Here is a 22,450-nt window from a genome sequence, read left to right on the forward strand (position 1 = left end):
AGGCATTTCTGTCTTTAGACTATCTCAAACATACTTTTTGCAAAATAATTAGAAAAAGTAAGGATGTTGGCTATTCTTGTTTATTCAGGAGTAGATTATTTGGGGCATTTTGTGGCTTTGATTACTTGTTTATTGGTATCTTTATCATAAGATACTTTTGGATAGGAAAATCAAAGTTATGATTAGTTTTCCTGCGTTTTAGAAACCCAGTTGAAAGTTTTGGTCTACAGAAGATTGCAATTCATTTACCAAAATTGCTCTTATTTGGGATTATGCTTCCTATCAATATGAATTAGCTGAGGCCATAAAGAAAGTATTGGAGCATTCAGTTTCACATCTGAATACCGTCTGTATACAAGATATTGTCCATCACTTAGGAGTATAATACAGTGGGATGAATGTTAGTGATGAATGTTACGTAGTTTCTTGCTCCTTCCTCATGACATTTTCCTGGAGAACGCTAGTCCTTCAAGGTCCATCTCTGTTTTCACTTGTTAAGCCATCTCTGATAACCTGGAGCAGAATTAGTTTCTTGGTGTTTGTTTTTTGTGCTGCTACTGCAGCACTCTATAAATCGTTATTACTTAGAATATTCTATTGTGTTAAGGTTTTCTCTTCCACTTTGAAGTTGTGTACAGAAAGTGTACTTTGGTATCGACAGTACCTTGTGCGTGATGAGTGCTGAATATTTTATCAACACTTATTGAGAGATTAATTTATACCGTAAGTATTAAGGATGTCACAGAAAGGGGACACAAACTTGAACGATTGGGTAGGTTTGAATACATCTGTTTGGCTAAGATAGGTGGGAAGTAGGACTTATATTTTGGGAACCTTCTGAGCTCAGAGGAGGAAATGTTAGGTTAGCATCAGATTAGGGAAGGCTTTGGACGCTGAGCTAGGTTTCGCTTTGGCCTTCGGATATCTGCAGGATAAAGTGCCCTCCTCATTCTCCCAGGTAACAGATTACTTCTGTGATTTAGGAAAGTCATTGGTTGCAGAGTGAAGGATGACCTAAAGGGAGTAAGGGCAACTTTTTAGGCTATTGAAGCAGTTGAGAGGAGGTTTTGAATGTGAACCTCAGTGGAGCAACTTTTTTTTTTTTTTTTTTTTTTTTTTTGGGCTGTGCTGCTCAACTTGCGGGATCTTAGTTACTGCACCAGGGGTTGAACATGGGCCACATCAGTAAAAGTGCCGAGTCCTAACCACTGGACTGCCGGAGAACTCCCTGGAGAAACTTTTTACAATGTGTAATACTTGTTTTGTCTTAGAGTTGTCTATCATGTTGCCTTTTTAAATAAAGATTATATAATCTTTTTGTTCTAAATAATGTTGCTGGTAAAGACATTGCTCTTGTACCTTAATAATTTATTGTTAAATTAATGGCTGCATCAGTACTTTGTAATTGAGTCTTGTGAAGTAAGTAAGATTGTCTTTAAACTGAAGTAGGTTATTGTTGTACCTTCCCATCATTGAACCAAACTGATAACTTTTTTTTCTTGTTGTCATGTTCCTTTCAAATATTTCTGTTAAGATCAAGCCTTAACATCCTCTTTAACCAACCCAATTATTTTTTTATCCTGGGTCAGTGTGGCTTATGCTTTCCAGTGTTGAAATATAAAAAGAGCTGGACTTATTCAAGTTGAATATAATCCCTTTCTGCATGTTAAATTGTGTCAAGTGTATATAGTTATTAATGTGCATAATCTTGCCATTCAGCAGTTCTTCAGCTGTTGGTGATTTTGGCCCATGAGAGAATACACACTTTTCTGTTTGGAAAGGAAAATAGATGGATTATCCAGAAATCCCATATATTGGCTTGTTTTGCCACTATCCCTTGAATGGATTTTGAGGGGCATCACAAGGCTGAAAAAGTTTTCTCCCTTAGTCTCTTGCTTGCAGAATGGCTTGGAATAATCATTTTGTTACTCTGAATCTTCTGAGATTTTTATTTTCCTGTGTCCAGAATAGTTACTGTTTTGGTTTTGTAGATATTCAGGATGAATGTTGCTAGTCAAAATAAAAAGGAAAAGAAATTGCTTAAAGATTTTGAAAAAAAATTTTCCTGTAGAACTATTTAAGAATTAATTTCATTGATATTAGTTAGGAGTTAATCATTTAGGAACTGTTATCTGTAGTGTTTAGTAAAATAATTTACCGTTATAGTTAGTTGTCCTAGTGGGGTTTTGTTGAAGGAAAAGATTGAGAGTTGGTATACAGAATATACTTTATATTTTTCTGGATGTCTTTTGGAAGTCTCATATTTGAGAAATCCTTGCTCACCACCTGCTTCTGATTGGTGGAGATTAGATGTCACTTATGGGCCAGACTGAAAGGTGTCAGTGAGTGATTAACATCCAAAGGCTGTGTCTGTGTAACACATAATGAACAGTAATTAGAACGTTGCAAATAATACAGATTAAAAATGAGGAATAAAGATTATCTTTATTCCTCAGGAGGAGGAATAAAGGAGGAGGAAGTGCTGCAAGCTGGACTTAGCAATGTGTGAGACATAGAAGAAAGAAAAGGCACAGAAAGGGAAACCAGTAGAATGGAATTGGTGGGGAGCAGTTAAACAGGTGTATCAGATGTGACCAGTGGTGGTTTATCTCAGAGTTTGATATTTAGGTCTTAGTTTAAAATACAAACAGTAGGTTAGATGTTGCCCATCTTTTAAAAGACCCCTAGTTCCAGCAGTACTGTCTTTTGATGTCAAACTCAGTTCCCAGATAAAACATTTGATGTATTTATGTCAGAAAAATGTCTATAATTTTAAATTTTAAGTTATCACATTTTTTGGATTATAAAAGTAATACAGTAATTTTTAAGTAAATGAAAAGTGGAAATTTATTTATTGAGTGAATTGAGATTTCAAATGGGCCAGTTCACAAATTTATTCATTAATTCACACTTAATTAATTTTTATCTCCTAGGGAAGGATTTGTTCTCTGATAGTTGAAAATATTCCTAGGATCAGAATTCCTCCCCAAAAAGAGGGGTTTCAATTGAATAATAACATTTATTTTTTGTAGCTCATTGGAGCAAATTTAGTTTTTAAAATATATATATTAACATTTAGAAGATTTTACGTTACCATCATTTGCAAGATCAGTAAGGCTGGAAAAGAAAGAAAATGACAAAGAAAAAGAATTGGAACTTTTAAGATTAAAGTTATTACGTAAAAGAACTAAAAAAAACTCTGTTTATGTGTAGCAGAGGACTCCATTTCAGAGAAGAGAGAGCTTTTATTTTCTGTTGCATGGGGTCAGAGGGTGTGGTTTCAAAGGGTTAGAAGAAAGGAGAACCAAGAATGAGGAAAAAGGGAGAAACTTAAAACTATGCTTTTAAAAAATTTTAACTTTTTATTGAAAATTGAAAACATATACAAAAATAGAATAGTAAAATAAACCCCCACGTTGTGCCCATCATCTAATCATCTTGCTTGAACAGTTGTAAAGGCAAGGCCACTTTTGTTTAATCTCTTCACTTGTCTTTTCCACCTTTCCCATTATTTTGAAGCAAATCCAAGATGTATCATTTTACCCATACATTTTTCAGTGTGTATCTCTAAAATGTAACAACTTTAAAAAATACCATTGTTGGGAGTTCCCTGGTGGTCTAGTGGTTAAAATTCTGTGCTTTCACTGCCGTGGCCCGGGTTCAGTCCCTGGTCGGGGAACTGAGATCCCACAAGCTGTGTGGTGTGGCCAAATAAGAAAAAAAAAATACCATTATTGCACCTAAAATTAATATAATAAAGTATCCATCAGTGTTGGGAATCAAGTTCCAAATAAAGTTCATACATTGTGATTAATCTTAAAATCTTTGTTCCTCCATCTCTTTTTCTTGCCATTAATTTGTTGCAGTATCTTTGTCCTGTAGAGTTTCCCACAGTCTCGAGGGAAAAGAGAAGATGGCAATAAAAACACTCACAACTTTCTCTTAGACTCTCCCACCACTACTGCTGCAGTCAAGGTGCCAGTAGGCCCACAAGCAAGGGAAGCTCCAAGAATATTATTGGGTTTTGAAGTGAGCACAGTTCTGAAATCATACTTCAGGTTTAGGTTGGACTAGCCATGGCAAGGAGCTCTAACAAAGGACTTGCAAACTCAGGTGCCCGTCCCATTATAATTTTAATGGCAATGAATATAATCTCAAAATTTTCTAATAAACTTAACTACTACCTGAAATAGTTTTTTGTGTGTGTGTCGTTTTTTTTTTTTTTTGGACTCCCAGTGATAGACATGCCTTAAAATACGAATACCAACTTAAGAAAAACCCCGTTTTGACCCCGGTCAAAACCCCTTGACCGTTTACCCTCAAGGATCCTCCTTTAGTGAGGCTCTTTCAGGCTCTTTGGTAAATAAAAGTCTAATACTTAACTAGTACTTTGATTTCTTTTTTTTTTTTTAACCACTTCCAACTCTGGGTATTTGAAGGACTATGCATAATTTTAATTTTAGGATTCCAAATCTGCTGTCAAGATAAGGAATCCCTGCTTTCTTTTTAAGTGTTCAGCATTAGTAACCAAGAGTCCTACTATAGAAGCCTCCTTCCCCCTCAGTAGACTTTACTGAAGATGGGGGTAGGGTTGGGTGGAGAACAGAAGTGAGGCTTTCATTCAGATAATCAGATAACTTAGAAATCCATATTAGATGTTTCTACCTTCTGTTACCCTTTCTTTAACACCATAAAACTGTGGAATTTTATAATTTTACTTACCCCAGCTTTTCTTCATTTTACTTGTTCTCTTAATTCCTCTTCTCCATTTTATTTCTCAAAATTCTTCTGTTGTACAGAATAATTCAGTTCTCCTCTGTCCTTAAACTTGCTTAAGTAAACCAAGAGTTTGTGATAAAATGAAACAAATACTTATTATAAGACCCGGCCATCCTGCTCATAGGTATTTACCCAAGTGGTATTAAAACCTGTGTTCACACAAAAACCTGTACACTGATGTTTACAGCAGCCTCTACAAACTCAAACAACTTGAATGCCCCATAGAGAATGGGTAAACACGCTGTAGTACAATGGAATGCTACTTGGTAATAAAAAAGCACAAACTTGATGTGCACAGCATGAAGGCTGGAATATTTATGGGTTTGGGTGGATTAGAGTGCCAGCTCTTGGCAATCATATGTGTGGCCACTAGGCGGTCCTAGTCTATGGTGTCTAGCAGACAGTGTTCATTTTTTTTATTTTCACATCTGAATGTCTTGAATTACAGAGATGCTAAATTGGAAAGGGATTAGGTGGGGACAGATTAGCATAAACATTTCCTTCTTTGTTTGCCTCCTCAAGTCTTTTATTAAAAAAATTTTTTTTTCCTTTGTGTTGGATCTTCTTGCTTTGTGCGGGCTTTCTATAGTTGCAGCGAGTGGGGGCTGCTCTTCGTTGTGGTGGCTTCTCTTTGTTGTGGAGCACGGGCTCTAGGCACTCGAGCTTCAGTAGTTGTGGCACTTGGGCTCAGTAGTTGTGGCTTGCAGGCTTTAGAGCGCAGGCTCAGTAGTTGTGGCGCACGGGCTTAGTTGCTCCGTGGCATGTGGGATCTTCCCGGACCAGGGCTCGAACCCGTGTCCCTTGCACTGGCAGGGGGATTCTTAACCACTGTGCCACCAGGGAAGTCCAAGTTTTTTATTTAATATCTTAGACCTCTGGTTATTCTTTTGAATATATTCCACCTCATTTTTTTTTCATACTTGGTATCAAGTCTTATGCGTTCATCGTTTGCTATCAGAAATTATCTATTTGATTATTTTTAGTTCGTATTTTAAGAAAGTACAGGAATACCTGCATATCGGTAGCTGTAATTTAGTGTTAGCTTTGAAAGTAAGGAGTTAAAGACAACTTTTTTCTCTTTCCCAGTTTTTTATAAACCCTTGCTGGGAGAAAAGTTAGAAAATTTACTTTTCTTTTTTTTTTTTTTTTTTTTTTTTTTTTTTGCGGCACGCGGGCCTCTCACTGCTGGGGCCCCTCCCGCCGCGGAGCACAGGCTCCGGACGCACAGGCTCAGCGGCCATGGCTCATGGGTCCAGCCGCTCCGCGGCATGTGAGACCCTCCCGGACCGGGGCACGAACCCATGTCCCCTGCATCGGCAGGCGGACTCTCAACCACTGCGCCACCAAGGAAGCCCAGAAAAATTACTTTTAATGACTTCTACAGATTGAAAGTTACATTTTTATTATGAAATATAATACAGGGAAGTGTAGGAAAAAGTGTTATGAACATAGTGTAACGCATTGCCCAGCTTTACCAATTCTTAATATTTTGCTGTATTCCACAAATTTTATTTATTTTGGAAACAAAACAAAGTTACCTTATTTATGAACATATTGATACATTTGTTTGTTCATAAATATTTGATTGTATTATGTTTGGTATTTTGGCACAAGTTTTATTAAGAAATAATTACAGGGTTTTCTAGTTTTTAATTCTGTCACTTGTATAACTGCTGAGTTTTGTGGAATCTATTGTAATTTTGTGGATAACACGATTTTTGTAAATGTGCTGCAGTTTACAATGCAAAACAAAATCCACTAGCTTTTTGGACTTTAATCCATACAGACAAAGATACAGAAATAGTAACTGGTTGAACTATATACATAACCTGTTGAAATTTAGTAATGAACCTTGCCCTCAGAATTTAACCATGAACAGCTGCCTAGCCCCATTTGATTCAATAAGTATCCAGTCACAGTTCATACAGGCTTTATACAAATGCTAATTCAATATTTGTGTACCTTTGTAAGAAGACTGTTCCTGATCAGTAAGGACATAAAATCAGTAGGTAAAATTCAGTAGATGAAAGTAGTTCTGAATAAATATATTATCCAAAAAAGGATAATAGCTATTGAAAACTTATAATGGAAAAGTTCTTTAGAAGGAAAATAAAACTGATGTGTTGGTGGGGCAGCACACTGCACAATGATAGGTGTGGTGTGATGCAATTTTTGTGAAACAGTTCCCCTTCCTGGTTTTTTAGTTGTATGTGACCTAGAAGAAAGTATAAAATTGGTGATTCTGGTGAGAGTGGGCTGGGGCTGGAAATGGAGGGATGACGGGCTAGGTATGAGTTTCCTGGGGCGTTTATTAATAATGTGGAAGCCTGGGCTCATACATTGGAGGTTCTGATTTAGTGTGTCTGAGGCTTAGGAGTCTGTCCTTGTAACAGGTGCCCCAGGTGATTTCGATGTAAGTGGTCAGTAGACCACGCTGATGCTGTAGAGGGGAGATGGCATACTATTTGGCTGGCCTGGTTGACCCGTTTATGTTTCTTGCCTGGATCCTGATGGCGGTAGCATTTGTGGTTCTTTAAAAGAACCTATTTACTTAAAAGTGATACATGTACCTAGTGGTTGGAAAAAAAAAAAAAAGCTTCAAACATTGCTGAAATGGAAATGCTCAAAAAAGGAAAAAAAGAAGGGTAGATCTCCACTCACCCTTTAGCCAATCTGCTAATCCCTGAGAGGTTTCCTTGTATTATACCAGGGGAAACAGTGTTCTAGGGGGTGAGGGAAAGGAGCAAATATGGGTTAGAACTTACATATATATATATATATATATATATATATGTATATGTATAAATACTTAAAACAGAAGCAACAGTAGAGAGAATAGTAAAATGAATCAGCCAGCTCAAGTGAGGATATTTCTGTTTGTGATTAATCGTGGTGGAGGCCCCTGGCTGCCTGTGCTGCTGTAACAGTTTTGGGGAGAAATGCAGGAAAAATGCGTGGTGCTGGCGGTGCTGTGACACAGTATAAAAATTTTGAGATGTGTTTACAAACTGGGACTGCTAATTTCAGTGTTAACCCTATTGCATTATATTGAATTTCTGAGACTTGCTCCCACAAGCTGTGCCTCAGACTAGATAATGTTATTACATTTTCTACTTTAAACCACACCCCATCTTGAGGAACTAGAGAAGGTTTTCTCCCTTAGCTGGGGGAGGGGGTTGGCCATTTGTGCCACTTGAATTTTTTCCTTTTGGTCCTTGCAAACTAGTAAATGAGCTTTTAAAAGCTTTTTAAATGACTTAATTCAGTTGAAGGTAATGAGCTAGCACAAGCTAGCACAAATTGAAACATCTATTTGTTAGGCCACAGATCACTGGCAGTAGAAACTCTTTCTCTTTACACATGTATATGTTATTCATATTATTAAAATGAAACGTTAGTTTGTAATTTAAAGTTATCTGTTGTCTGGAAAGACTTAAAAAAAGGTTGGAAGACTAGTCAGTATTCAAAGGAGACTGAAGAGACATGACAACTAAATGCGATGTGTGGTTCTTGATAGGACCATGGATCAAAGAAGGGACCATCTATGAAGGATGTTAGTAGGACCATTGGGGAGATATGAAACTGGATTGTATTTTAGATGATGTCATATCTAGGTTTAATTTCTTGAGCATGTTAATACTGTTGTGCTTATGTAGGAGAATGTTCTAGATCTGGAAATACATGCTGAAATATTAGGGGTTTTAAATGGTTTAGAAAAGTTGCATGTACACACACGTATTTGTTTTATGTCTTATATACATAAACAGTTGATGAATGTAAGTGAAGAGTGTGGGTGTTCATTGTACTGCTTTAATTTTTTTCAGTCTTGAAAAATTAAAAAAGCAGTTGAAAAGAGTTGATACTTCATTCACCACATTTGCATCTTTTTTTTTTTGGCTGCTTTGGGTCTTCATTGCTGTGCATGGGCTTTCTCTAGTTGCGTCGAGCGGGGCTTATTCTTTGTTGCAGTGCGCAGGCTTCTCGTTGGGGTGGCTTCTCGTTGCAGCACATGGGCTCTAGGCGTGTGGGCTTCAGTAGTTGCAGCACATGGGCTCAGTAGTTGTGGCTCCCGGGCTCCAGAGCTCAGGCTCAGCAGTCGTGGCTCATGGGCTTAGTTGCTCCACGGCATGTGGGATCTTCCCAGACCAGGGGTCGAACCCGTGTCCCCTGCATTGCAGGCAGATTCTTAACCACTGCGCCACCAGGGAAGTCAACCATGTGCATCTTCTGAATGTCAGACCTATGGCTAGACATGGTGTTTGGGGAGTGAGACATGGCAAGAGTTAATTCATTCTTTGAATGCTTAAGTGTTTCATGTTCATTATGTCCTTCAGTCCTTAAAAGAAAACTTTATGTTGTAGGAAACTGAGATACATAGGTTAAATAACGTATTAATTAGCAGAGAAAGAGCTTTTGAAGACATACATTTTAAGTCTAAAGCTCAGACTCTTAATCATAAATCTAATGTGATGGTGGTTGCAGCCAAACTGTGTAGGGCTCTGTATTACGTGTTTAAGAATTTAGATTTTATCCTTTATTGTTTTGCTGTTGAAAATGTTTAGGACATCACCTAGGAGCTTGTTAGGAATGCAGAAACTTGGGTCTGATATGATATAGGCCTGCTGCATTCTAACAAAATCAGAACGTGTAGATGATTTGTTGCCCATTTAGGTTTGCGAACCACTCTCCACAGTACTGTTTTTACCTTTCTGGTAGTGTTGAGTTTAAATAATCTTGAGTGTTGTACTTGGTCCCTTAATCAACATTAACAGTATTATTTTTTCAAGCAGGAAAAGCTTAGAATTCAGCAGTAGTATAATGAACTTTGGTAACCCATTCTTAAGGTGAGAGTAACTTGTAGTTGGTGAAGTAGTAAGCACCTCCTCTGTGTGCATAAGTATTGTCTGTTGGGTGGAGGTGTATTAAATTTATTAAAAATCAATACTTTGTATAGTTACTCTAACCCCTTATGGAATGATTATTTTGAAGTTTCTGTATTTAGAAGAGTTTTTGATAATACTCAGTAGAAAAATGCATTGTGTTGAGTGCTCTTTGGAAAATGAGATTAAGAAGATTTTATTAATTTTGTTATAGATATTGAAGCACAGATTCGAGAAATTCAAGGAAAGAAGGCAGCTCTTGATGAAGCTCAAGGAGTGGGCCTTGATTCTACAGGTTATTATGACCAGGAAATTTATGGTGGAAGTGACAGCAGGTTTGCTGGATACGTGACATCTATTGCTGCAACTGAACTTGAAGATGTAAGTTACAAAGTATATAAACAGTCCAAGCATTATTTTGAAGGAGAGCAAGAAATATAAAGGAATCGTCTGTTTTGAGTCATCTGGTTTAATCTGGGGAGACATCTTGGAGATTGGGAGATCTTCCTTTGGGAGGATAAAACTGTTGAAAGCGTCCTTCTCTTCTAAGAAACTTCTGGAAGTGCTCAGTTCTGAATCTTTATGTTAAAACTAGTTTGTTTATCCAGCAAAGCACGTGGAAATCATTAACCATTGTAAAGTAAATCCTTATTGTTACCTACTGAGCTCTATCTAGAGTAGCCCAGTGAGAAGTGACTTCATTTTAAACAGCCGTCTGTGCTTGTGACTTTTGATTTCTGACTTGTTTCCAAAAAACTTGGTGCTGTTTTTTCCCCCCTTGGCATCTTAACATGAGTGGACTCTTTCTTGTTACTCATATTAATGGGCTTTTCATGCCTAATTTAGTTACTCTGAAGGGGGACTGCCTCTCATTTTGAAATACATCTCTTAAAGTGTTTTCATATAGTCCACATAGCTTATACTTTGTCATACCATTTTCAAACATCCAAATTTGGTGAAATAGCTGATCATTTTCGTGTGGTTCAGTAATCTATGTACATAGATTATGAAACTTGTTATTTTTATGAAATTCAAGCCATATTTAATTTTATGGTTAGAACTTTTTTTTTAAGAAAAATTTTAAAGTTCCAAAGGCAAAATTTCTAGAAGCTGATCAGTCTTATATTTGCATTATCGTACCTTAATGGTAAGAGGCAGTGATGGCTCTGTGTTCCAGACGCTGAGCGGGAAGTTGTCATTTCATTTTTGAATAAAATTAATGAGCTGTTAAGATCTTGAGATCTATCCATTGTTGCACTTCTTACCTTAGTAAAATAATAATATAACATTGTTCTGTTTAAACGTACTATTAGGGAAATAAATACATTTACAATTAATTACATTTTACTTGTTTCTGTGGTTAAATCATGTTTTTTAAAAAAGTTAAAAAGACAAGGAAACTGGAGAGTTCTAAATAAGCTGTTTGTATTTTCCAAATTTGAAAACAAATTTCATCATGCGCTCTGTGAGAAGATGAAATGCTCAGGTTTTTCTAGTCCATACCTACTTTATTTACAGAAAGGATTCCTTGTTTAGTATTTTTAAAAGAATATAGAGAACTAAATTTCTTTATTAACTTTTTGAGTTGAAAAAAAAAACCTAAGTGTTAACAAGTTTCATCACGTTGTCTTTTGATTTCATATTGAATCTTTGTGTGTTCTTTCTAGTTTTTAAGTTCTGACGTTTTTGTTTGTGGCTTTCTGGGGGCATTCGTTGCAGGATGACGATGACTACTCATCATCTACAAGTTTGCTTGGTCAGAAGAAGCCAGGATATCATGCCCCTGTGGCATTGCTTAATGATATACCACAGTCAACAGAACAGGTGATTTTTTTTTTTTTTAAGTCAAAACCAAAGTTTATTCAGCTAAAGAAAACTGAACGTCTTAATTCCAATGGAAAGTCACATATTTTAGGAATCAAGTTATTACAGTGTCTGAGGAGAGTTGATTTGGGAGAATTAGAAATAGTAGTTTATTTCAAAAAGGTGATCATTTCATGAAGGATTGAACTATGGAAATTGTCTCATTTCCATATGCCTTATTTTTTCACATTAGCATTTATCTGAAAAATGATACATAATATTAGGTATTTATTAAACATTTTTACATGTTTTATAATGTTCTGATTTTTGTGTGTGACATTCTCTTTGGTTATTTAATAAGTGAGTGTTAAGTGAGACATACCTCTTTTCAGTATGATCCATTTGCTGAGCACCGACCTCCGAAGATTGCAGATCGGGAAGATGAATACAAAAAGCACAGGCGGACCATGATAATTTCCCCAGAGCGTCTTGATCCTTTTGCAGATGGTAATTCTTTCCCACTTTTCTATAAGTATTCAGAAATTTATTTGTGTTAAGTTGTCTTTAGCCCTTTGATTTTTTTTGGCATGCTTATGAATTTGCTTTTCTTTTTAAAAATCCCCCTTATAGATTTGTATAGATTTGGTTGAAGTCACAGATGCCATATTCTTCATCTTTATAATGCCAGTTTTCTTTCCAGGTAGAAGGACAAGAAACTAATGAGCCAATGCCATAGAAACGCAAAGGGTTAAAGGTTTTTCTTTTACTTTTGTTTTGGGTACGCTTTCTTTACTTTGAACAAATGTGTTTTTCTGCTCAAAATACTTTCAAATTATTGAAAGTTTTCATTCCAAGTCTTAGATTTTTAGGATTGTTACTTTTGAGAAACTGTTTCCACATTAGAGCTCCCCTCATATTGCTCTAAATATAGTTTAGTAAATGCACCTACTTTGCTCTAAGCATACTTAAAGTTAAAACAAAAGTATGTATACAAAGACTTTGATATTTTTAATAGTTGGAGTCTGTTTTGCTAATTTTAGTGTGCAGGTCAGCACAAGGGGCATAGTGAGCCTGATGGAAGCTTTCCTCAGGTGAGTGAGTTTCAAGATCAAAGTTAGGTGCCTGTTTCTTAAAATTAGATTCTGCTGCAGGTTTACAAATTAGACTTTCAGCCTGCATGAATTAGTAGGGATATTCTTTTTTTTACTTGCATAATTGTAATTGATTTAAACATGTATGTCAGAATTCACAGGCCCATACTAACTGTCCTTAATTTCTTTCCTACAGCAGTACTGCTATATGCCAGTCCTGTCTGCATTCTTAAGGGTGCAGTTCAACACATCCTCTCTAGATTATGGTGAAAAAGTATTCCAAAGGAAGTCTTATCAGAGATAGTGTCAGAAAGAATGACACTACCAATTGGGCATGATCTTCAGCATAGGAAATGTCTTAGACCTTTATTAGTTTTTCCTAAATTGTGATGCTATACTACTTGTATAGCTAATTATCACATTTCTAAAACGTAGTGTGCCTCTGTGAATCTTGTTATATATTGTTTGGGCTTCTTTAAGATATTTTGAAGTTTGAAAAGCAAATACTGAAACTTTAACCAAGAGACTAACACATCTCTTTGTACACCACTTTTTTTCTGTATGCATCATAATAACTGGTAGAAGTAATATATTTCAAGTAATATGTTTCCAGTTGTTATTTATACTTTCTGAGAAAATAAAAATATGTTTCTGGGTCAACAAAAAGTAAAAATCATGAAGCCCTTTTTAGTAACATGACATCAGAATAAGATTAGAGGTATATTTTTAAAAATCAGATTTTCTAAACTATAACTGTTTTAGAACATTGTATGAAGAACTTATCTAGTCATAGTTACTTGTAGTCAGGATTTTAACAGCTTGCAACAGGTAATGTTTTGAATATAAATATCTTTCCAAAGTGTTACTAATGGTAAAGAGATAATTTTCTAGGCTTCTATTCTGCTGCTTGAAGTCAGAACTGCTGATGGAGACAAAGGCACGAAAGTGTACGTATTCCGGATTAGCAACCCAGGAACCCATCACTTCTGAAGACTCTAAACTGTGCTGTCATTTTGTTTTTATATGCATTAAAATATTTGTTTTAAACTGCTGTAGATATGTTTGTGTTCAAACAGGTTAAATTGATCAGCAAACTCAATAAAAAGTAAGATGTGTAATTATTAAAGTTTTCCATCAAAAAATAAATTAAATGATTATGGAATAATGTAATATTAGAGCAGGGAAGATAAATCAGTTGAACCTAATTATCTTTTATTTATTGTACTCTTGTCCTGTTGCTGTTCTTTTCTGCAGGAGGGAAGACCCCTGATCCTAAAATGAATGCTAGGACTTACATGGATGTAATGCGAGAACAACATTTAACTAAAGAAGAGGTCTGTGAACTTGCTTTTTATTTTAATGGTGTTGAAAGAATGTAAAGAAAGTTGAGATTAAGAGACTTTCATGTTTCCTTTTTATTTGCTGCACAAGTAATATTTTAACATTATTAATAAAAATTAAGTTGAGAAAGAACCTTATTCAAAATTCTAACACCTCCCAAATTAAGCTTTTCATATTTCTATACTATCCTTTTCTAGGGCCTGGCCCCTTGGCCACATGTATATGCGTATATATCTTACAGTGGATATATCTGGGGGTGGATTGATGGTGTGTGCCTGAAGTCAGTGTGTAAGGGAAAAGTCAAAGAGTAAAATCATTTTTTGAAAAGCCTCTAATTCTTCCATAAAATTTAGTTTGAATATGGGTGGAGAATTCTAACGAATTCCTGCTGGCCTGCAGAGATTGCGGTGTTTTGTTCTAATAGTTAATTTTCATAACTTTATTATAAATATATAATAGATTTGTTTGTTGGATGAATTAAATGCGGTAATGGAACCCTACTTTAAAATCATAGGCTAAATAAATGTGTATTTTTTGTGACTATATTATATATAATATTTCATAGTTATAACAAAATTTTGAAAATTTCACTTTTATTGCTTTTCTAACTTATTACATAGTCTTAATTACTATTTATATGAGTTTTATGTAAAACTGTTTTTCATTGGAAGCATTTTGGTTCACTACCATTGACTGAAGATTTTACTTCATTAAGTGTATATAAAGCAGTGCGCTCTACGTAATAAATTCTGTATTTGCTCATTTTATATACTGTGCGGAAAGACAGTATATAAAACTTGAAAATACAGGAAAGAGAGGGAAAATAAGGAATGGGTCCACCAGTAGCATAGAAAGGAGAATGAGTGAAAAATAAAATGGCATTATATAGAAATGACTCTGCTAATGATATAAGAATATATTGAAAATGTTTTAAAGATGCTCACTGTTTATTCAAATATTTTTCAGAGAGAAATTAGGCAACAGCTAGCAGAAAAAGCTAAAGCTGGAGAACTAAAAGTCGTCAATGGAGCAGCAGCATCCCAGCCTCCCTCAAAACGAAAACGGCGTTGGGATCAAACAGCTGATCAGACTCCTGGTGCCACTCCAAAAAAGCTATCAAGTTGGGATCAAGCAGAGGTAATTTCTTTTTTTTATTTTTTATTATTACTATTTTAAATTTATTTTTCTCATGGAATATATTAGTCTGCTTTTGTTGACACAACAAGATAACCACAGACTGGGTAGCTTAAACAGAAGACATTTTCTCACAGTTCTGGATCAAGGTGCCAATCGGGTTAGTGTCTGGTGAGAGCTCTCTCTCCGGCTTGCACACATCTGCCTTCTTGCTGTGTCCTCAAGAGGCCTTTGCACATGTGGAAAGAGCGAGGGAGCTCTGGTGTCTCTTTTCCTATAAGGACACCAGTCCTATCAGATTCATGTCCAACCTTGTGACCTCATTTAGCCTCATTACCTCACTAAAGGTCCAATCTCCAAGTATAGTTACAGTGAGGATAAGGGCTTCGACATGACTTTTGGTGGAGACATAGTTTAGTTCATAACATGGGGTAAAGGAATGTTCCTTTTGGAATATTAATTATAGATATGTAAGTATGTCACGTTATGTGGAGGTTGAGTATAACAGTGGTCTTCCTCATTTTTTAGATGGATTATTTAAGTCTCTGACTACAGGTGTCAGATACATAATGCTACTGCGTTTCCTTCATCAGTTGATTTTCCTAGAAACTTTTTTTTTGGTGGTAAAATGTATATAAAATTTACCATTTTTAACCATTTTTAAGTGTACAATTTGGTGGTATTGATGACACAGTGTGTGTCAAGTACCACTATGATTTATTTTCAAAACTTTTTCATCACTTCAAGGAAACTCTGTGATCATTAAGCAATAACTCTCCTCCTCCCCTTCAGATGACTTTTTTATGCTTTTCTCTGTGAAACCTGTAGTACCTCCTTAGCTGCTGCTTTTTTTGGGGGGGGGGTGGTGGTTCGCGGGCCTCTCACAGTTGTGGCCTCTCCTGTTGTGGAGCACAGGCTCCGGACGTGCAGGCTCAGCGGCCATGGCTCACGGGCACAGCCGCTCCGCGGCATGTGGGATCCTCCTGGACCAGGGCACAAACCCGTGTCCTCTGCATCGGCAGGCGGACTCTCAACCACTACGCCACCAGGGAAGCCCAGCTGCTGCTTTTTTAGTTTATGACTTTGCTCTCTCTTTCCCTCTCACCCCAAATAAGAACAATTAAAAAGAAAAAAGTATACATATTCCCACTGTGAAATCTACTGGTATGCCTGTATATGTTCTCGTCTTTGCTTTTCCTTCTCTTATAATGTGAACTATTGGTACAGGTTGACCATCTAAAGCTAACCCATCTGCTTATGTGCCATTTCCCATCTCTTATTACTCAAGGACTCTCATGTAACATCAGTTTTTTTCTCTGTACTCTTGGTTATTATCATGAGCAAACACATTTTACTGATCTTCATCTTTAAAAACAAAAAACAAAATACCACAAGAAATCTTCTCTTGACCATAACTTCCCCTTCCAGCTACCATCCCATTTCTTGCTCTTTTTACCACAAAATGCTTTGAATGAGTTGTGTATCTATACTTGTGCTCTGGTGCTTTTGCCTGCACTGCTCCACCAAATCCTCTTTTGTCAAGATGACTTAACCTCCTCATTGCTAAATCCAAAGATAAGTCTCAACCCTCATATTACGCAGCATATCAGTAGCATTCGACATTCTTTGATACCCTCTTAAACCAAAAAAAAAAAATTATTTATTTATTTACTTATTTATTTATTGGCCGCGCCTCATGGCATGTGGGATCTTAGTTCCCCAACCAGGGATTGAACCCACGCCCCCTGCTTTGGAAGCACAGTCTTAACCACTGGGAAGTCCCTTGGTACCCTTTTCTTTCCTAGCCTCTGAGCTTCAGTCTTTCTTGATTCTTGCAATACTCACCTCAGTGACTGCTGCTTTTTAGTCTTGTTTGCTGGATCTTCCTCAGCTTCCTAAAATTTGGGGTACTCTAATGCTAAGTCCTCAGGTCTCTTTTGCATCTAAACTAACTCCCTAGGTTCTCATTCCTATCTTTACATACTATATTTATAAGACAGCTCCCAAATTTACAAATCCATCCATACTTCTCTGTTCTTCAGACCTGACACATTTATTTTGATATGTATTTGATAGGCTTTTCAGAATCAGTATTTATAATAAAATTGATTTTCTGTACTCACTCCCTCCAGCCTGCTCCCATGTCTATTGGCTCAAACCAAACCCTTAGAAATCATTTCAGGGTCATCCTATACTCCTCTTATTCTCTTCCCTGGCATCCTATCCACAAATGCATTTTGTTGGCCCGACCTTTAAATATATTCAGGATCTACCCACTTTTCATGACCCCACCACCCTAGTCTAAGTCACTGTTGACTCTAGCATAGGCTACTGCAGATTTATTTACAAATAAGGAAAAATGTGTCAGGCCATGGCATTGTTTTCCCAAACCCAGAATTGAGATACACTAAACCTAGCACATAATTTCCAAACAGTTTAGTTTTAGATCTTGAGGAGTCTCCATTTGCTTGCTGATATATGAGAGGATTTGGTTCTGTATAATATGTTATTACTAACTTAAATTCTGTGGTTGATACTCACTGCAAATTTTAAAAACTGACATTCAGTGCAAATTTTAAAAACAGAGAAAGAGAAACTTGTCCTTTTGGTATCTGTTTAACTGAAAAGGAGACCCAAGAGTTGATGTCTATCTCATAAAAGCTGTAGAGAGTCAGACCATGTTTTCTTTCACACTTCTCATTTAACACAACTCCATCTTAATTATGATTGTGGGAATTACAGCGGATACTAGGAAACATCTTTTCCTACCTGATTGAGCAGGAAGAGCAGTTGCTGAAAATGAGACTTTTGAACAATTTATGTTCTTTACTCATCTAATTGAGAATTTCTCAACCCTGAGTAATATATAGAATCTTTTTTTTTTTTTTCTTTTGCGGTACGCGGGCCTCTCACTGTTGTGGCCTCTCCCGTCGCGGAGCACAGGCTCTGGATGTGCAGGCTCAGCGGCCATGGCTCATGGGCCCAGCCGCTCTGCAGCACGTGGGATCTTCCCGGACCGGGGCATGAACCCGTGTCCCCTGCATCGGCAGGCAGACTCTCAACCACTGCTCCACCAAGGAAGCCCTATACAGAATCTTTTGAAAGGAAGAAATACTGAGTCTTATTTGCAAACATAAAGCTAAATAGAACTCTTGGGTTGGATAGAACATCCAACTTTAAAAGAAATATGTAAAAGTATACTACAAAACTTACAGAATTATTTAAATACAGATTTTGTTTTGCTTCACTAATTCACCTGCTGTTTTTGATATGATATTGTCTGCACTCTGCAGGTTCTTTTGCTTTCGTACTGTCTGATGTCCTACATTGCTCACTACTTGTCTCTATTCAACTACCATGGAACCTTCAATCATTTAAGTCAACTTCTAATCTTGCCAGCATCAGAGCAATAGTATTATAGATGTGATTCTAAATATAACCTCTTCTCAGGGATTTGAAATAATGTCGCAGTATCTAGTTATAATTACCCAGGTGATCCAAAACATGCTTAAATTAATTAAACACACACAAAATTGAACAAAAACAAAAATATTCTTAGTGGGAACTCATGAGTCTCTGTCTCCAAGACCCAGTTTTGAGATGTGCTGATATAATTAAAGGTGAAATTCTTGAGATCTTGACAGAGAAACCTTAATGTTTTCCCAAAGTTACGGAGCCATTAGTGGCGTAACCAAAATACATTGTTTTTTAAATTAGGGCTTTTTTCATTGCTCCAAATTAAATCTTTAAGTTATTTTTTGTCATAAACATATTTGCTAGAAAGTAGGTATCTTTTAAGCAGAAGGATAATCTATTCTCTTAATCATGAACTAAAACATTTAATTTTTTTTGTTTGCTTAGCAGGTTTTCTAATTTTTATGTGGGTGTATGAAATAAATTTTTTTTTGCTCTGTTAAGACCCCTGGACATACCCCTTCCTTAAGATGGGATGAGACACCAGGTCGTGCAAAAGGAAGTGAGACTCCTGGAGCAACCCCAGGCTCAAAAATATGGGATCCTACACCTAGTCACACACCTGCGGGCGCTGCTACCCCTGGACGGGGCGATACACCAGGCCACGCGACACCAGGCCATGGAGGTGCAACTTCCAGTGCTCGTAAAAACAGATGGGATGAGACCCCCAAAACAGAAAGAGGTACTTCTAGTGGAGTTTGGGTGTGTGCTTGGGTAAAATGTTGATTTGATGAGTGGTATGTTTATGGCCAAAATCTGTTCTCTCTGGTCCTAGGAAGACAGATAAATAAACAGATGCTTTTGGGACAGGTAAAGAACTGAGCAGTTGATATACCTAATTCTTTTCCCTTCTTGAAGAGGTTTAAGATTTATTTTAGGAAGAACATTAGAAGAAAGTAAAGTTTGTATGCCATAATCTCTTTTTTATTGTAGTGTAATATATATAACATAAAATTTATCATTTTAACCATTATAAGTGTACAATTCAGTGGCATTAAGTATATTCACAGTGTTGTGCAACCATTACCTTTATTCATTTCTAGAACTTTGTCATCATCCCAAACAAAAACTGTACCCATTAAGCAGTAACTCTCCATTCTTACTTCTCCCAGCCTTTGGTTACCTCTCATTTACTTTCTGTCTGTGTAAATTTGCCTAAATACCTTGTTTTTTGTGTAAACTCTCTAAAGCTGTATTTCATTAACTGTTTATGAGATTATCGTTGGGAAGTTAAGATTTAACATTACATTTGCTATATTAAAATTTTATAAAGAATTTTTAATGATTGGGCAGAGTGCTTAACATGAAATGTAGGGAATTCCCTGGTGGTCCAGTGGTTAGGACTCGGTGCTTTCACTGAAGGGGCCCGGGTTCCATCCCTGGTCGGGGAACTAAAACTAAGATCCCACAGGCCGCATGGCGCAGCCCAAAAAAACCCGGAAAAAAATACAATGGATGAGAGAGTCAGTATAGAATTGTACATGCAGAGTAATCTCACTCCATGGAGAAATGAAAAGTGGCCCAAGATACATAAAGTGGCTGTCTATGGGTTGTATGTTGTGGGTAGTTGAAAAAATCCTTTGCTCTGTTTTCCTGTTCCTCGATGGTTATCATTGTTTTTGTAATCCGTGGAAAAGATACAGTCAAGGAGAATAAATATGAAATGAAACATTAAAACTTAAATGTGTCTCCATTTTAGGAATATCCTGTTTCTGAAATTGATCAGTTTAAGTATATTAGTTGTCTGAAAATAGTCATTTTTTGACAGTGGTTAAAATTTTAGGCTTATTCACTCCTTTTCTTTAAAGATACTCCTGGACATGGAAGTGGATGGGCTGAGACTCCTCGAACAGATCGAGGTGGAGATTCCATTGGTGAAACACCAACTCCTGGAGCCAGTAAAAGAAAGTCACGTTGGGATGAAACACCAGCTAGTCAGATGGGTGGAAGCACTCCTGTTCTGACCCCTGGAAAGACACCAATTGGCACGCCAGCCATGAACATGGCTACCCCTACTCCAGGTAGAAACTTTATCATTGGAAATAATTTTTTCCCCTTGTTAGTATTTTGAATTTTTTCTTTGTGGTTTTTCTGTGTGCCATTAATGCCTATTTTTAGCAAGAATAACAGGATGTAAAAAGAAGTCTTGGTTTGAGTTTATAATATAAACAATTAAATGTTAGAATGGATTTTAACTATCTTATATCCCAAGGATCTGTGTAATGATAAAAGTCTTGTACTACATAGATTGTTACAGAAATTTGCTTTTTTGGTAGGTCACATAATGAGTATGACTCCTGAACAGCTTCAGGCTTGGCGGTGGGAGAGAGAAATTGATGAGAGAAATCGCCCATTGTCTGATGAAGAATTAGATGCTATGTTCCCAGAAGGATATAAGGTAAAAACAGTGAATATGAGTGTGGTGGTTTTTAGGATAGAGATTTTTTTTTGGCCATGCTGCGTGGCTTGCAGGATCTGAGTTCACCAACCAGGGATCGAACCTGGGCCCCAGCAGTGAAAGTTCCGAGTCCTAACCACTAGACTGCCAGGGAATTCCCTGGATTTTAATTTAAATATTCTTTGAAAATACTAACTGGTCAAGTTTGCATTGGCCTTGCTCAAATTTACTACTGCCGTTTCATTCTTTAGCTGTTTCCAGGTATATTTCATTTCCAACATTAGATCATGGTTATTTTACTTGGTGTCTCACAAAATCTTGTGTATTTAGTTCATGGGTTGCCAGTGGACACGAAGAATGTTATGTTCTCTCTTTACCATAGCAACTTGAAGTTCATTTTGAACTATAAAATCGTCTAGGTACCTGTTACTCAAGGACCTTTTGCTGGTCTAAAAGTGGTCATATAGCTGATGTTATAACCAGGGCTGGAACCTAAGTCATTTGATGGCCTTTACAGAGCCTTTTCTGCTAATGCCTATTGCTTTTTTAACAGTTTTTATGTATGTATTTCCCCCTATCCCCTCATTAGGTTTGTATTAGAGTATTTGTTTCAAGTATGCATGAACTTACTGCTTTATAACTTCTTGTACCCTCCGTGTAATGCTGTGGGTATAGTCACTCTCCAAGAAAAAAACTTGTATTAGAAAAAAAAAGATTCACAAAGGAGGATTTTCCCCCTCCTATTGATAAACCAATCAATGAATGCAATTGTAAGTGTCTGTTACAATTGCATTCATTGATTGGTTTATCAATAGGAGGGGGAAAATCCTCCTTTGTGAATCTTTTTTTTTCTAATACAAGTTTTTTTCTTTTTTTTTCCTAAGAGGATAGTCATTACATCTTTTTAAAATTTATTTATTTTTGGCTGCATTGGGTCTTCATTGCTGCGCGTGGGCTTTCTCTAGTTGCGGGGAGCAGGGGCCACTCTTCGTTGCAGCGCATGGGCCTCTCACTGCGGTGGCTTCTCCTGTTGCGGAGCATGGGCCCCAGGTACACAGGCTTCAGCAGCTGCAGCACGTGGGCTCAGCAGCTGTGGCTCGCGAGCCCTAGAGCACAGGCTCAGCAGCCGTGGCGCAGGGGCCCAGCTGCTCCGTGACATGTGGGATCTTCCCAGACCAGGGCTCGAACCCGTGTCCCCTGCAGTGGCAGGCGGATTCCCAACCACTGCGCCACCAGGGAAGCCCTCCTTTGTGACTCTTGAGTGAATTTTTTGGGTTTAGTCAAATGTTGTGTATTTACAGGGCTTTGGTGAATATTTTGGTTGTAGTTTTTATGCAGTCACTCATTTTTGTAGAACGACTTAAATATTAAGATTTGTTTTTGTAGAGATTTACATGAATTTTTAATTTATTACTAAAATATAATATACATTATGTGCACTTTGAGCTTATTTCAATTTATATGACATTGGTTCACCAACATGTTTATATAGACTAATGTTTGAAAGTGATCAGAATTTGTAAGCCCACTTTGTGTATCCTCATTTCCCC

At 36.9% G+C, this 22,450-nt stretch overlaps 1 protein-coding gene across 6 annotated transcripts in view; it reads left to right on the forward strand.

The window, feature by feature from the left end:
* SF3B1 (splicing factor 3b subunit 1) overlaps positions 1 to 22,450 on the forward strand; it is a 61,697-nt gene that overhangs the window by 27,313 nt on the left and 11,934 nt on the right. For 2 of the 6 annotated variants that reach the window (XM_019939213.3, XM_019939215.3), the window contains exons 2-9: positions 9,874 to 10,040; positions 11,379 to 11,483; positions 11,855 to 11,969; positions 13,808 to 13,887; positions 14,861 to 15,031; positions 18,947 to 19,184; positions 20,311 to 20,523; positions 20,779 to 20,900. In XM_019939213.3, the coding sequence (XP_019794772.1) occupies positions 9,874 to 10,040; positions 11,379 to 11,483; positions 11,855 to 11,969; positions 13,808 to 13,887; positions 14,861 to 15,031; positions 18,947 to 19,184; positions 20,311 to 20,523; positions 20,779 to 20,900 (1,211 nt within the window). Of the gene's footprint in view, positions 1 to 9,873; positions 10,041 to 11,378; positions 11,484 to 11,854; positions 13,888 to 14,860; positions 15,032 to 18,946; positions 19,185 to 20,310; positions 20,524 to 20,778; positions 20,901 to 22,450 lie in introns of those variants that run through there. The other 4 variants (XR_012333022.1, XM_019939214.3, XM_019939216.3 and 1 more) reach the window with 4 other exon arrangements.

The sequence above is a fragment of the Tursiops truncatus genome, chromosome 7, assembly GCF_011762595.2.
Source record: "Tursiops truncatus isolate mTurTru1 chromosome 7, mTurTru1.mat.Y, whole genome shotgun sequence".
In the NCBI taxonomy this organism is placed as follows: domain Eukaryota; kingdom Metazoa; phylum Chordata; class Mammalia; order Artiodactyla; family Delphinidae; genus Tursiops; species Tursiops truncatus.